Source organism: Crinia signifera, chromosome 6, assembly GCF_055691185.1.
Source record: "Crinia signifera chromosome 6, ASM5569118v1, whole genome shotgun sequence".
In the NCBI taxonomy this organism is placed as follows: Eukaryota; Metazoa; Chordata; class Amphibia; order Anura; family Myobatrachidae; genus Crinia; species Crinia signifera.
Genome location: NC_139222.1, coordinates 31,019,264 through 31,035,083, shown reverse-complemented (window position 1 = coordinate 31,035,083; position 15,820 = coordinate 31,019,264). Strand labels below are relative to the sequence as shown.

Genomic DNA, 15,820 nt, shown 5'->3' with positions numbered 1-15,820 from the left:
CGAACTTTTCTAGATACATGTGAAATGTATGTGATGTATGTTTATGCCTCTCTTCCCACCCCTGATTGATGCTGCACTGTTACCACAAAAAATTCCAAGCATACGCAAGTATACCTGGCCAATAAAGATGATTCTGATTCTTAGTGTAACCTCTGCTACTGGTAAGGGATGTATTTAGGCTTCCTCTCAGTGCTCAGATTAATACGGACTCTGTGTCACAATGCCACCAGTACAGAACCACTAAAGGTTCAATCTCACCATCGGGTCCCAGTCTCTAGCATCCTATCTCTAGTACCAGACATGCAGCCTTCATCCTCCTGTACTACTGGTTGTCACTCAGCCCTGAGGACCAAGAATGGGTCATGTTTCAAAGTGGCTTAATGTGTGACAGTGGGTGGTCCAGTGGTGGGATCTGGGAGATGGTTAGAGTCCTGGGGATAGAGGGGCTATAGCCGTAAGATTGCATGGACAATTGCATGGACAATGTTATCTGAAGAGTAGGATCACACTGTAATATGACACCAACAGTGGTATAGATCTCGCTACAGGGGCACTGAAAACCGCCACATGACGCAGCTGGATGGTGGGGAGTCTGTGCAGGCCTGGTTAGCACTGCCTCGCAGGTGGTGCAGTCTATAGCACATAGACTACAATGGGCTACCACAGTCTCACAATGGTAGTAGCCCAGGGACCTACAATTTAGTGGCAGTAGCGCAGCCCTAAAAAAAAACTATGGGAGGGGGAATGGTAGCAGTTCCCAGACTCCTGCTATGGTCCTCTTGAGACCATTGGGGATTCTTAATATTTGTGGTTAATTTCTGGAAGCCTGTGTTTTGGGGATGTACATATTGGAAGAATCATAATCTAGCTTGATGGTTTGTCAGTCTAGATATTTTTGGAGCAAATGACAAGACAGTACGGGGGGGGGGGGGGGGCAGTACAGATGGTGTAACAGTTAGCATTACTGCCTCACAGCACTGAGGTCATGGGTTCAATTCCCATCATGGCTCAAACTGTGCAGAGTTTGTATATGCTCCCCATACTTGGGTGGGTTTCCTCCCACAATCCAAAAATATACTGGTAGGTTATTTGGCTCCTAACAAAATTAACCCTAGAATGTCTGTGTGTGTACATGTGGTAGGGAATATAGTGTGTAAGCTCCACTGGGGCAGGGACTGAGGTGAGTGTTCAAATATTCTCTAAAGCGCTGCAGAATATGTGTGCGCTATAGAAGAAACTGTAAATAATAAATAAATGACTATTTGCTCCTAAACATGTCAAACGGACAAAAAAATAGTCATATACACAAATTGGTAACACACAGGGGCAGATGTATTAAGCCTTAACCAGGGATACACTCAAGTGTGATAAGGAGAGATAAACGTCCAGCCAATCAGCTCCTACCTGACTTTTTACAAACACAGGCTGTAACATGGCAGTTGGCAGGTGATTGGCTGGACGTTTATCTCTCCTTATCACACTTACATTCATCTCTTGTTAAGGGTTAATACATCTGCTCCAATGTTTGTAGATGACTGTTTCTGTCCATTTTCCAGCTGTTGGGAGGAATGGTTGCTTGTCATTTGTTTCAGCAGATTATCATTCCAAAAAGCCATATTGGAAATAATGTAATAGTGTGTATGGGCCGGAGAGTGGGAATTGCTGCTCTGTATGGAAGTCATTCATTATCTAATGCTAAACATATGAACCTGTGGAAGTCTAAAGATCAGTGCACCACTGATCATTAACACAGGTGTACAATAACACAGGTGTATCGCACCTGATGAAGGGCTGTATGTATACCCTTACCTGTAGAACCAGTGTTGGGCAGGTAGTACAGAGAGGCGCTTGTGGGGAAAACTGGTGCTTTGAGCACAGAGTACAAAGATATTAATCCTTGTTCTAAGCCCAGCTGTCTGATACTTGTGATGTCATCACTGACCTCACAAAGGGAACTCCCAAAATATATGGAAAAACTATGTGACTTAGCTACCATCTTACCACAGAAATATCAACTGAATCACAACAATGGAATTTTTGGATCCCCCTCCCTCTCAATTTAAAACGGCTTTTCTTTTCTCTTATATTTTCTTTTTTTAAATTATATATATTTTTATTTTTTTCATTTCTTTTTTGTCTCTTTTCACTTATTTTTTATTAAATTTGTTCTTTTTTTTTTTTTTTTTTCAAGCCAAAAAAGTGCTGATCCTTGAGAGGGGGATTTAGAAAAAGTATCACTTACCTTCTTCGGACCATGATTTTGGTGGTAACTGCCAATAAAAGAAAATATTGGTCAGCACAGCTTACCTACACATGACTGTCCTGTCTGCCTGTCTGTTCCAACTGATTGTCTGGCTGTCAGGTTCTAGAATGCAAGTGTGCAGCTTGTGATGTCATAGAGGGCAGATTGTGATGAGGTCAGTGATGACATCACAAGTATCAGACAGTTGGGCTTAGAACAAGGATTAATATCTTTGTACTCTGTGCTCAAAGCACCAGTTTTCCCCACAATCGCCTCTCTGTACTACCTGCCCAACACTGGTTCTACAGGTAAGGGTATACATACAGCCCTTCATCAGGTGTGATACACCTGTGTTATTGTACTTTCAACCTCAATACACCACACAGCGCAATATACCTGTGTCAGTGATCTGCAATGCCCCATGTAACTCTGCTACTGCGTATGGTGACTCTCTCTCTCTCTCTCTCTCTCTCTCTCTCTATCTATATATATATATATATATATATATATATATATATATATATATATATATATATACACTAGGTGATTCATCGCGCCCTACGGGCGCTCTTCACACCGTCGTAAGGGGCTGCGCCCCCTTAATTTGTGAACGTTTGTATATGAGAAATATGGTTAGAATTGTATGAAAGATGCCCTGTATTGCAACTTAGGTGTCCGCGAATCGCGGGAGGGGGGGTCGCGGAGGGTGCCGCGAATTGCAGGAGGGGGGGTCGCGGGGGTGCCGCGAATTGCAGGAGGGGGGGTTGTGGGGGGGTGGATGCTGCGAATCGCGGGAGGGGAGGGATTGCAGAGAATCGTGGGAGGGGGTCGCGGGGTGGGTTGCCGCAAATCGCGGGAGGAGGGTTACGGGGGCGGGGGTTGCGGCGAATCATGGTAGGGGGGGTCGCGGGGGGTGTGCCGTGAATCACGGGAGGGGGGGTCACGGGGTGGGGTGCCGAGAATCGCGGGGGGTGTGTGTGTGCCGTGAATCGCGGGAGTGGGGGTTACGGGGGGGGGTGGGGGGGGTGTGACGCGAATCGCCACAAGAAAAAATCAACACAGAAAAATCAACACATGTAAATGTTGACATAAGTGTGGCACTTCATTGGTGTCCATGTCGACACATGAGAATGAATATGAAAATATTCAAAAAATGAAAAAAAAAAACTTCAAAAACTCATGTCAACCTTTTTCATTGTCGACCATAGCCATGTCAGTGTTTTTCATGTGCAATTTAATTCTGGAGCTGCCGCGAATCACGGGGGTGCCGCGAATTGCGGGAGGGGGGGGTCGCGGGGTTGGGTGCCGCGAATCGCGGGAGGGCGGGGTTCACAGGGGTTCCGGTGGGGGGTTGCCGCGAATTGCGGGAGGTGGGGGGTCACGGGGGGTGCCGCGAATCGCGGGAGGGGGGGTTGCGGGGGGTGTGACGCGAATCGCCACAAGAAAAAATCAACACAGAAATGTCAACACATGTAAATGTTGACATAAGTATGCCACTTCATCGGTGTCCATGTTGACACATGACAATGAATATGAAAACATTCAAAAAATGAAATAAATCTTCAAAAACTCATGTCAACCTTTTTCATTGTCGACCATAGCCGTGCCAGTGTTTTGCATGTGCCATTAAATCCTGGGGCTGCCGCGAATCGCGGGGGCTGCTGAGAATTGCGGGGGGGGGGGTCGCAGGGGGGGTGCCGCCAATCGTGCAAGGGTGGGTCGCGGGGGGGTTCTTTTTGCCGCGAATCGCGGGAGGGAGGTTGCGGGGGGGTGTTTTTTCCGCGAATCTGGGGGGTCACGGGGGAGGGTTTGCCGCGATTCGCGGGAGGGGGGGTCGCGGGGTGGTGGTTATGCCGTGAATTGCGGGGGGTGCCGCGATTTGCGGGAGGGGGGGGGGGTTTGCGGGGGGTGGGTGCCGCGAATCGCGGGAGAGCGGGGTTCATGGGGTTCCGGTGGGGGGTTGCCGCGAATTGCGGGAGGGGGGGGGTCGCGGGGGGGGTGCCGGGGTGCCGCGAATCGCCGGAGGGGGGGTTGCGGGGGGTGTGACGCGAATCGCCACAAGAAAAAATCAACACAGAAAAATCAACACATGTAAATGTTGACATAAGTGTGGCACTTCATTGGTGTCCATGTCGACACATGAGAATGAATATGAAAATATTCAAAAAATGACAAAAAAACTTCAAAAACTCATGTCAACCTTTTTCATTGTCGACCATAGCCATGTCAGTGTTTTCCATGTGCAATTTAATTCTGGAGCTGCCGCGAATCACGGGGGGGGGTGCCGCGAATTGCGGGAGGGGGGTCGCGGGGGTGGGTGCCGCGAATCGCGGGAGGGCGGGGTTCACAGGGGTTCCGGTGGGGGGTTGCCGCGAATTGCGGGAGGTGGGGGGTCACGGGGGGTGCCGCGAATCGCGGGAGGGGGGGTTGCGGGGGGTGTGACGCGAATCGCCACAAGAAAAAATCAACACAGAAAGGTCAACACATGTAAATGTTGACATAAGTGTGCCACTTCATTGGTGTCCATGTCGACACATGACAATGAATATAAAAAAATTAAAAATAAATCTTAAAAAACTCATGTCAACCTTTTTCATTGTCGACCATAGCCATGTCAGTGTTTTGCATGTGCCATTTAATCCTGGGGCTGCTGCGAATTGCGGGGGGGGGGGGTGCCGCGAATCGCGGGAGGGGGGTCGCAAGGGGGGTGCCGCCAATCGTGCAAGGGGGGGTCGCGGGGGGGGTTCTTTTTGCCGCGAATCGCGGGAGGGAGGTCGCAGGGGGGGGGTGTTTTTCCCGCAAATCGGGGGGGGGGTGTCACGGGGGAGGGTTTGCCGCGATTCGCGGGAGGGGGGGGGTCGCGGGGTGGTGGTTATGCCGCGAATTGCAGGAGGGGTCGTGGGGGGGGGTTCTTTTTGCAGCGAATCGCGGTAGGGGGGGTCGCGGGGGAGCGGGTGTTTTGCCGCGAATCGCGGGAGGGGCGCGCGGGGGGGGAGGTTTTGCCGCAAATCGCGGGAGGGGGGCGCTCACCTGGTGGCTGTGGAGTAGCAGTGCTGGGCAACATGGGAAGTCAGTGGGTGTCTGGCACTGTCTGTGGGCTCACTGGGCTGGTTCTCTATCACATACCTCCCAACATGACCCTCTCCAGGAAGGACACAATGCTCTGTTTCTAGACTTCCCCTTAATGTATGATTGCCATCACCTGTTTTAAACAGGATAATTTCTCAGAAAGGTGTTCAGCACAGATGAAGGCAATCACACATTAAGAGGAAAGTCCAGGAACAGAGCGTTATAGACACAGAGACCCACTTTGAGTGACAGATGTAGCCAAATATATAGGAGATATATATATATATATATATATATATATATATGAAGCTGGATGGGGGTAGATCCCTTGCTGGGGGGAACACTCACAACCACACGGCACTCCAAGGACTGGATAAATAGTACTTCATTTATTTGCAACGTTTCGGAGCACGTAGCCCCGTCGTCAGGCAAAAGGGTTCACACTTCCTTTGTGTATTTCTAACAAGGGCACCCAGGCAGCTGAACCCCATAAGTTTGGGAGTGCCGGATCATTTGCAAGGATACTATTTGTTGATTTCAGCTTGGCATTCAACATTATCATCCCTCACATCCTGGAGCCAAAACTCCGTTCACTAGGAGTCCCAGAACCTACATGCTCCTGGATCACTGACTTCCTGGGGCAGATGGTGTAACATGTCTCACATGTCTCACATGTCTCACATGTCTCTCCTTTATCAATGGTTACAGCATTAAGATCATAATGTAAATGTGAGGCGATTAATATTGCTACCCCTCTTGCTTTTGAGTTAAAAGGAGCAGTTGCCACTACCTTTCTCTTCATCATATTTAACTTTCCTATTTCTTTTTCTGATAAATGAGTTTCTTGCAGGCAAACTATTTCTATATGTAATTTATTCAGATATGTCAGGACTTTTTTTCCTGGGGAGATTATGTAGCAAATTTAAGGCCCGACATATCAGAATTTTTTTGTTGATCTATATCGCCCCGACGCCCATCCTCAGAGCGAGGCTTGGGACGCTGCCCAGCAACGCCCCCCGCCTCCAGCCTCTGAGCCACAACCGCTGTCCGTCTGGGTGCAGCAGATCCCGGACGGCGGCATGTAACAGATGTATGGCATGCGATACAATGAAAAATCATTCGACTAATTATCGTGGGCGCCGTGAGAATACACAAGTAGTGCGGTATATTTACCCAGGTTTGGCAGGAGGAGGAGGGGAGACAGCGGTGTAATTACCCAAGTGTGGCAGGAGGAGGGGAGACAGTGGTGTAGTTACCCACGTGTGGCAGGAGGAGGAGGGGAGACAGCGGTGTAATTACCCAGGTGCGGCAGGAGGAGGGGAGAGAGCGGTGTAATTAGCCAGGTGTGGCAGGAGGAGGGGAGACAGTGGTGTAATTACCCAGGTGCGGCAGGAGGAGGGGAGAGAGCGGTGTAATTACCCAGGTGCGGCAGGAGGAGGGGAGAGAGCGGTGTAATTACCCAGGTGTGGCAGGAGGAGGAGAGATTGAGGTGTAATTACGCAGGTGTCAGGGGGGAGGAGGAGAGACAGCGGTGTAATTACCCAGGTGTGGCAGGGGGGAGGAGAGACAGTGGTGTAATTACACAGGTGTGGCAGGGGGGAGGAGGGGAAACAGCAGTGTAATTACCCTGCTGTGGCAGAGGGGAGGAGGAGGAGAGACAGCGGTGTAATTACCCAGGTGTGGCAGAGGGGAGGAGGAGGAGAGACAGCGGTGTAATTACCCAGGTCTGGCAGAGGGGCAGAGGAGGAGAGACAGCGGTGTAATTACCCAGGTGTGGCAGAGGGGAGGAGGGAGTATACAGACTACAAGCTGCCACACTTCTCTAGCTGATCCCCACTCCATCCAGTTTTGTCTGTCCAGTGACTCTGGCAAGGGAACAAGTCACCCAATCTCCTGCCACACATTTCTCATCAGCCCTGACCAGTGACCCACCAACAGGCTTGTACAGTAGTGAAATGAAGCTGCCACCAACAAAGGACTCCAAAGACGTCGGACCCTCATGTGAGTGCTCCCTTCACCTGGCTTTAGTACATGAAAGTGGGACAGCAGTCAAACCTCATACCAGAGTCGTTCAGCCTCTTCCTGGCCTCCGGCTGCGCTTGGCCTGCCTCATCCTCACTGTCTGAGCTTATGATGACGTCCCCTGAGGAGCTGGTAGACACTTCATCCTTCATATAATAGAAGCAGCCACGTGGGGAGTAGACACTGCTGTCCTCACAGGATGAAGACACAAGGCTCAGCTCCACGGAGGCTGTGCAGGTGGAGGATGATGAGGTGGATGATGAGGTGGAGGAGGAACCACAGGCTGGCGGGAAGGTTAGTCAGCATGTAGGTCACAATATATAGAAGAAAACCAACTCTAGATGCCCCGGAGCATAACCGGCCACCCACCCACCCAAGTTGTGCCAACACAGGAGAAATAAAACACATGATAGAAGCTTCTTGCTCCCAATATACACTGCCTACCTCCCCCTATTTACACTGCTCTCCCCCAATATACACTGCCTACCTGCTCCCCTCCCCCAATATACACTGCCTCCCTGCTCCCCTCCCCCAATATACACTGCCTCCCTGCTCCCCTCCCCCAATATACACTGCCTCATTGCCCCCCCCCCCCCCAATATACACTGCCTTCTCGCTCCCCTCCCCCGATATACACTGCCTACCTGCTCCCCTCCCCTGATATACGCTGCCTCCCTGCTCCCCTCCCCCGATATACGCTGCCTCCCTGCTCCCCTCCCCCCAATATACACTGCCTCCCTGCTCCCCTCCCCCAATATACACTGCCTCATTCCCCCCCCCCCCCCAATATACACTGCCTTCTCGCTCCCCTCCCCCGATATACACTGCCTACCTGCTCCCCTCCCCTGATATACGCTGCCTCCCTGCTCCCCTCCCCCGATATACGCTGCCTCCCTGCTCCCCTCCCCCCAATATACGCTGCCTCCCTGCTCCCCTCCCCCCAATATACGCTGCCTCCCTGCTCCCCTCCCCACAATATACCCGGCCTCCCTGCTCCCCTCCCCCCAATATACGCTGCCTTCTCGCTCCCCTCCCCCAATATACGCTGCCTCCCTGCTCCCCTCCCCCAATATACGCTGCCTTCTCGCTCCACTCCCCCAATATACGCTGCCTCCCTGCTCCCCTACCACCAATATACACTGCCTCCCTGTTCCCCTAATATACACTGCCTCCCCTAATATACACTGCTCTTCCCCTATATACACTTCCAGCATAAGCTCTCCCATTACTCGGAGTACTGGTGCCGTAGTGTCCATCCAGTGCTACTACCCAAGGTTAGGATGCTTCCTACAGTTGATGGGGTAATCTGGATGTCTATAGGAAGTGTGTCCTGTTTGGCCCAATGCAGACCCAGGCATTGTCCCATTGGGTCACGTGTAACTGCAGAGCACCCAAGACTGGCTGTGTCGGGGTGTTGATTGTAGGTTTCTAGACGTAAGACACTAAATAATTGGTTTGAGGGGCTCATAACCCTGTTATGGGACTGTACACCTTATCCTACCCTCCCTTTGAGCACCAAGCCCCATACATGATGGCGGGGTAGGTGGGCTATGGAAGGCATTTACCACTGAGATGGGATCTCAGGTTTGTACCAACATTACTAAGTTTTAAAGTCATCTAACTCCTGATTTGTAGCAGAACATAATCTCCTTTAGTGTTGTGACATCATTATCTGACTCTGTGTAGTGGCCAGGCCCTGGAGAGAACTTATGGAGGACTAATGGATCATTAGATCTGAATGTGGCAGCTCAGCTGCTACTTGGTAATCTCCCATAAGGTCACCTGAGCATTCCTGTAAGTACAGATAATTGGACTACTGATAATGGTCTCACCACTCAACATCAAGTGATGGGTTTCTCTGCAGTAGATGTAATGTTGTGGGTCCCTTCTCTCCATATTATACTACATAGTAATGAGACTGATTCTTCCTACAGACATGGTAATGTGAGCAGCAAAGCCATCCAGCCAACGTGGATACCCTTCAGCTCCACTGTATCCACAGAGGAGAGGCTGCCATTCCTGTTCCAGATAATGAATGGTAAGGCTGTTCCCATTGGGGTAATACTGGAAGTTCAGGCTCGGACAGATTCCCAGGCCTGTAGTGGTGATGTTCCAGTGCTTGCAGCCCACGTAACCTAGGATGGTCCTTGTCCATCCAGTTCTTAAGCAGTAGAGCTTTTAAAGATGTGTTGATAATAGGCATCCCATTGTCTTTTTTCACATGAGATTAAGGATAGTTGTCCTAATGAATACTGTGACTGATAGGAGGCTGGGATATGCCCCCGGTGAGTCCTGGGGATAGAGGAGCTATAGCCGTAAGATTGCATGGACAATGTTATCTGAAGAGTAGGATCACACTGTAATATGACACCAACAGTGGTATAGATCTCGCTACAGGGGCGCTGAAAACCGGCACATGACGCAGCTGGATGGTGGGGAGTCTGCGCAGGCCTGGTTAGCACTGCCTCGCAGGTGGTGCAGTCTATAGCACATAGACTACAATGGGCTACCACAGTCTCACAATGGTAGTAGCCCAGGGACCTACAATATAGTGGCAGTAGCGCAGCCCTAAAAAAAAACTATGGGAGGGGGAATGGTAGCAGTTCCCAGACTCCTGCTATGGTCCTCTTGAGACCATTGGGGATTCTTAATATTTGTGGTTAATTTCTGGAAGCCTGTGTTTTGGGATGTACATATTGGAAGAATCATAATCTAGCTTGATGGATTGTCAGTCTCTAGATATTTTTGGAGCAAATGACAAGACAGTACGGGGGGGGGGGCAGTACAGATGGTGTAACAGTTAGCATTACTGCCTCACAGCACTGAGGTCATGGGTTCAATTCCCATCATGGCTCAAACTGTGCAGAGTTTGTATATGCTCCCCATACTTGGGTGGGTTTCCTCCCACAATCCAAAAATATACTGGTAGGTTATTTGGCTCCTAACAAAATTAACCCTAGAATGTCTGTGTGTACATGTGGTAGGGAATATAGTGTAAGCTCCACTGGGGCAGGGACTGAGGTGAGTGTTTAAATATTCTCTAAAGCGCTGCAGAATATGTGTGACATGTTTAGGAGCAAATAGTCATTTATTTATTATTTACAGTTTCTAATATAGCGCAAACGGACAAAAAAATAGTCATATACACAAATTGGTAACACACAGGGGCAGATGTATTAACCCTTAACAAGAGATGAATGTAAGTGTGATAAGGAGAGATAAACGTCCAGCCAATCACCTGCCAACTGCCATGTTACAGCCTGTGTTTGTAAAAAGTCAGGTAGGAGCTGATTGGCTGGACGTTTATCTCTCCTTATCACACTTGAGTGTATCCCTGGTTAAGGCTTAATACATCTGCCCCTGTGTGTTACCAATTTGTGTATATGACTATTTTTTTGTCCGTTTGCGCTATATTAGAAACTGTAAATAATAAATAAATGACTAACACACAGGGGCAGATGTATTAAGCCTTAACCAGGGATACACTCAAGTGTGATAAGGAGAGATAAACGTCCAGCCAATCAGCTCCTACCTGACTTTTTACAAACACAGGCTGTAACATGGCAGTTGGCAGGTGATTGGCTGGACGTTTATCTCTCCTTATCACACTTACATTCATCTCTTGTTAAGGGTTAATACATCTGCCCCAATGTTTGTAGATGACTGTTTCTGTCCATTTTCCAGCTGTTGGGAGGAATGGTTGCTTGTCATTTGTTTCAGCAGATTATCATTCCAAAAAGCCATATTGGAAATAATGTAATAGTGTGTATGGGCCGGAGAGTGGGAATTGCTGCTCTGTATGGAAGTCATTCATTATCTAATGCTAAACATATGAACCTGTGGAAGTCTAATGATCAGTGCACCACTGATCATTAACACAGGTGTACAATAACACAGGTGTATCGCACCTGATGAAGGGCTGTATGTATACCCTTACCTGTAGAACCAGTGTTGGGCAGGTAGTACAGAGAGGCGCTTGTGGGGAAAACTGGTGCTTTGAGCACAGAGTATAAAGATATTAATCCTTGTTCTAAGCCCAGCTGTCTGATACTTGTGATGTCATCACTGACCTCACAAAGGGAACTCCCAAAATATATGGAAAAACTATGTGACTTAGCTACCATCTTACCACAGAAATATCAACTGAATCACAACAATGGAATTTTTGGATCCCCCTCCCTCTCAATTTAAAACGGCTTTTCTTTTCTCTTATATTTTCTTTTTCTTTTTTTAAATTATATATATATATATTTTTTCATTTCTTTTTTGTCTCTTTTCACTTATTTTTTGTTAAATTTGTTCTTTTTTTTTTTTTTCAAGCCAAAAAAGTGCTGATCCTTGAGAGGGGGATTTAGAAAAAGTATCACTTACCTTCTTCGGACCATGATTTTGGTGGTAACTGCCAATAAAAGAAAATATTGGTCAGCACAGCTTACCTACACATGACTGTCCTGTCTGCCTGTCTGTTCCAACTGATTGTCTGGCTGTCAGGTTCTAGAATGCAAGTGTGCAGCTTGTGATGTCATAGAGGGCAGATTGTGATGAGGTCAGTGATGACATCACAAGTATCAGACAGCTGGGCTTAGAACAAGGATTAATATCTTTGTACTCTGTGCTCAAAGCACCAGTTTTCCCCACAAGCGCCTCTCTGTACTACCTGCCCAACACTGGTTCTACAGGTAAGGGTATACATACAGCCTTTCATCAGGTGCGATACACCTGTGTTATTGTACTTTCAGCCTCAATACACCACACTGCGCAATATACCTGTGTCAGTGATCTGCAATGCCCCATGTAACTCTGCTACTGCGTATGGTGACTCTCTCTCTCTCTCTATATGTATATGTATATATATATATATATATATATATGAAGCTGGATGGGGGTAGATCCCTTGCTGGGGGGAACACTCACAACCACACGGCACTCCAAGGACTGGATAAATAGTACTTCATTTATTTGCAACGTTTCGGAGCACGTAGCCCCGTCGTCAGGCAAAAGGGTTCACACTTCCTTTGTGTATTTCTAACAAGGGCACCCAGGCAGCTGAACCCCATAAGTTTGGGAGTGCCGGATCATTTGGAATATGTGTGTGTGTGTGTGTATGGCTGGATGCAAGGGCAGGTGCAGATATCGCTATTCAGTGATTTCCACACTAAAGGTGCTCATACACGGTACAATAATTGTATGCAATTTGGACTAGATGGTATCACATACGTTATACAATGAGATGAGATCTTGTACAAATAGTATGTGCAGCACTTTCTGAGCTGTGAGATGGGAGCGCGCATCTCATCGCAGCCGGCAAGTGTACCGTGTATGGGCACCTTGTCTGGAGTCTTGCTGTGACCACTATATATATGTTGTGATGGGGGCGGTAACAGTGGTGTGGGATTGGTCTGGCACATGCAGGCATGTCTGCACCACTTGGGGGAGGGTTATGATGGCTGACATCACATCCGTCGTCACATTGGTAGGCGTGTTCCTCGTCTGCACAGGCCCCTGTGATGTTGCTCACTCCAATACATTACAGTCCAGTGTTTAAGGAGATCAATGTTTGAGAACAGGTGACTGAACGTGACACCTCCGTTAAGGGTCAGGACTCGCTTCTGTTTGGCCACATAGATAATGACTGGCAGGCACCAGCGCTGGTTTTGTCTATTACATTGTCTATAGATAATTTGTACCTGGTACTACCCCAGGTCACCCCTGCACGTGTCCCACCACCCCAGGTGCCACGTAACCCAGTAGGGGACCCACTGACAGAGTACTGTGGTATTTCCACACCACGTACCCCTATGCTGACTGCAATAAGCATGTGACTGGTACAGCACCGGGTATATTACTATGCTAGGGTAACAGTGCGTATAAACCCTTTCTAAGTGCTTGAATCCCCAATTACTGCACCCCGAGGCCCAGATACAGCTTTATAATTCCTGTAGGACTCAGGAAGAGTGCTAGCTCTGCAGCACCATTCGCATGACCACCGCCTTCCCTTCCTGTCTCCCTACAGCATGTCGTCTGTGGCACCTGCAGTGTGTGCTGCCCAGTGCTGCCCCTGGCATTCATGAGTTGAGGCGCCAGCACCAGAGAGTGGAGACCAGACAGTCGCATCTCACACAGCTGTACGCGGTAAGGAACCTGGGCCTCTGTGGCTAATGGTGGGGTGCTCTGCCTTGGGGATAAGGGGGTACACCCAGCGCTGCAACCATAGAGCACATTTGACGCAATGTCTGATAAATCTGTACACAGCGTATGCTGCAAGGTGATAGGTATACAATGTGACATTGTTATGGACACGTAGGGTACACACAGCAGCCACTGGGAAGCCTGTGGGATATGCGGAGACAATGAGCAGATGCACGAATGCCATCTCTATTACACCACGGAACCATGGCTCCTGTAGTGTGAATAAGATGGCTCTGACCTCCGCATGGGCTGCCTGGGTACCGCAGATGTCATCCTGCCAATGGTGTGCCCACCCCATCAGGGACCCGTAGGTAGACAGGCTCATAAGTGTTACATTGTTGTCTCTGGGGATTCCGCTCCGTCCTCAGGGCCTGGTCGGTGCCATTACTCGATGTGTAGATGTGAGCGTCCTCTCACTTAGAAGCCAGGGACCAGCTGTGCCACCCTATTATGTGACGTGTGGCTGCTACAGAAGGCACAACGTTTCCATATGAAAGGATGGGTCCTGGGCAGACAGTAAGATAGTGGAGGATGTATGGGTCAGTATTCCTCTCTGTGGCCCCTCTGGTTACATGTAACGAAGCAGTGTGTGATCCATATCACAATCCAGTGCTACTAGTGAGGAACTAGGGGAAGTACAGCGGCACCTGCTGATTGCCAGGGGGTGCAGGCGGATATTACTAGAAGAGACCCTCCAAGCTCCCTCACTACCCGGAACATCACGGTAATAGAGGATAGTTACCTATAAACACTGATGCTGTCCCCACAGGCTGGGAACCTCTCGGTGCTCGCAGACTCATCCCTTTCCGCAGCACCAGCCTTTCTGGAATTCCAGTATAACCGGGGACAGGACATGGTCAGCTGGCACGGACTGCTGACACACCGCCACCTGATGCTGGACTCTGCAACCATTCTCTGGGCGCACGCCAACCAGGAGAGGTGAGAGTTCTGGGGGGTGGGAGCTTCAGACAACCAGGAGAGGCGAGGGCCCGGGGGGAGCTTAAAACAACCAGGAGAGGTGAGGGTTCTTGGTGGGAGCTTCAGACAACCAGGAGAGGTGAGGGTTCTTGGTGGGAGCTTCAGACAACCAGGTGACGCAAGGGCCCAGGTGGGGGGGGGAAGCTCCAGCCAACCAAGTGAGATAAGGGCCCAGGTGTGGGGGGGGGGGGATGCTCCAGACAACCAGGTGGGGCGAGGGTTCAGGGGGGGGGGAAACTTCAGACAACCAGGCCATTGCACATATCAGAGGCTGCCTCCCTGCTCACAGACAGGCCCACGGACCACCTTCCCCTACACACATGTAGGATGTGCCCACAGACCACCTTCCCCTACACACCAGACGTGTACAGAGCCCCTCGTCCATGTCATGTACAGAGACCAGTCTCCACAGATATCATGTATACATCTACCAACATTTCATTGGATGTTTTATAACCACCCTTGGCTTCTCTCCCCCACCAGTCTCACCGCCACACTGGAGTTTGTGGAACGGAAGATGGACGTAATTTGGGTTCTTGTCGGTATCCCCAAAAAGCAGAAAGACAGAGGTAAGTCTGGGATCCGGCTGTGACCAATCTAATCCTGGGGGTCAGAGGGCAGGGGCGTGTGGGTGGCAGACTGGCAGGGCATAGTGATGGGGTGATAAAGTGACTGCCGCGTAACTGTCCCTGTGCCTTTGTTCACAGGTCAACTGCTCCGGGCATTCAGCTACCTGGGGTTTGAAGTAGTGCGGCCCAATCAGCCCTTCCTTCCGAGCTGCGCTGAGCACATCTTCTTGGTGTATACCATTGACAGACTGGCGACAGACATGGACAAAGATGTGTCAGTAAAACGATAATCAATAAACCACAATCAACCAGAACCTGGCGTTAACAGAAGCATTTAATAACAAGAAAATATAGATGACTTCCGGTTCCGGCTAGGGAATGTGAGGAAGCCCTGACCGCGAGCTCCGCTGCCGATCCGGCCCGACATCTCCCCACGGCTAATTTCAGCCTCCAGAAACAACCAGCAACGCACGATACCCTCCCCGAGGCACCGGAGCAGCACAGAAGATCCCCGCTAAAGGGGATGCCGAGCTACAAACCCCGGTCACACAAAGGGAAAGACACAGCGGCATCCAAGATGGCGTCGGCGTCGGAGAAGAGACACCAGACGCGCGCAGACACGCCACTGCCTCAGAGGGTAAGAGGCTCTGCCACACTCGCATCAGACACCTCAGAAGAGGATAGCCAGCACTCCCTCCTGCAATTAGAAACCCCCCTGCCAGACTCGTCAGCTCCTGTCACCTATGGTGAC

The 15,820-nt window shown here is 49.8% G+C and overlaps 1 protein-coding gene across 3 annotated transcripts; it reads left to right on the top strand.

Moving 5' to 3' along the window:
* The first annotated feature begins 2,486 nt into the window (after positions 1-2,486).
* Positions 2,487-15,383, top strand: LOC146007485 (ornithine decarboxylase antizyme 3-like). Of its 3 annotated transcripts, XM_083145875.1 has the most exons (7): positions 2,487-2,550; positions 7,158-7,627; positions 9,268-9,371; positions 13,347-13,465; positions 14,292-14,461; positions 14,984-15,069; positions 15,208-15,383. In XM_083145875.1, exons 2-7 carry the CDS (start codon positions 7,533-7,535, stop codon positions 15,357-15,359), a joined length of 726 nt encoding a protein of 241 aa, XP_083002001.1. In that variant the 5' UTR covers positions 2,487-2,550; positions 7,158-7,532; the 3' UTR covers positions 15,360-15,383. The 3 variants fall into 3 exon arrangements, with proteins under 3 accessions (XP_083002001.1, XP_083002003.1, XP_083002002.1); XM_083145877.1 differs by lacking the exon at positions 2,487-2,550 and having other exon boundaries at positions 7,158-7,312; XM_083145876.1 differs by lacking the exons at positions 2,487-2,550; positions 7,158-7,627 and adding an exon at positions 9,020-9,127.
* Positions 15,384-15,820: the final 437 nt, after the last annotated feature.

Excerpts from the sequence above, each read along its gene's own strand:
- LOC146007485 (XM_083145875.1), top strand. The coding sequence starts at position 7,533 with ATGAAGACACAAGGCTCAGCTCCACGGAGGCTGTGCAGGTGGAGGATG. Across the intron at positions 9,372-13,346 it reads CCTGTTCCAGATAATGAATG|CATGTCGTCTGTGGCACCTG; the intron begins GTAAGGCTGTTC and ends GTCTCCCTACAG. Across the intron at positions 14,462-14,983 it reads GCGCACGCCAACCAGGAGAG|TCTCACCGCCACACTGGAGT; the intron begins GTGAGAGTTCTG and ends CTCCCCCACCAG.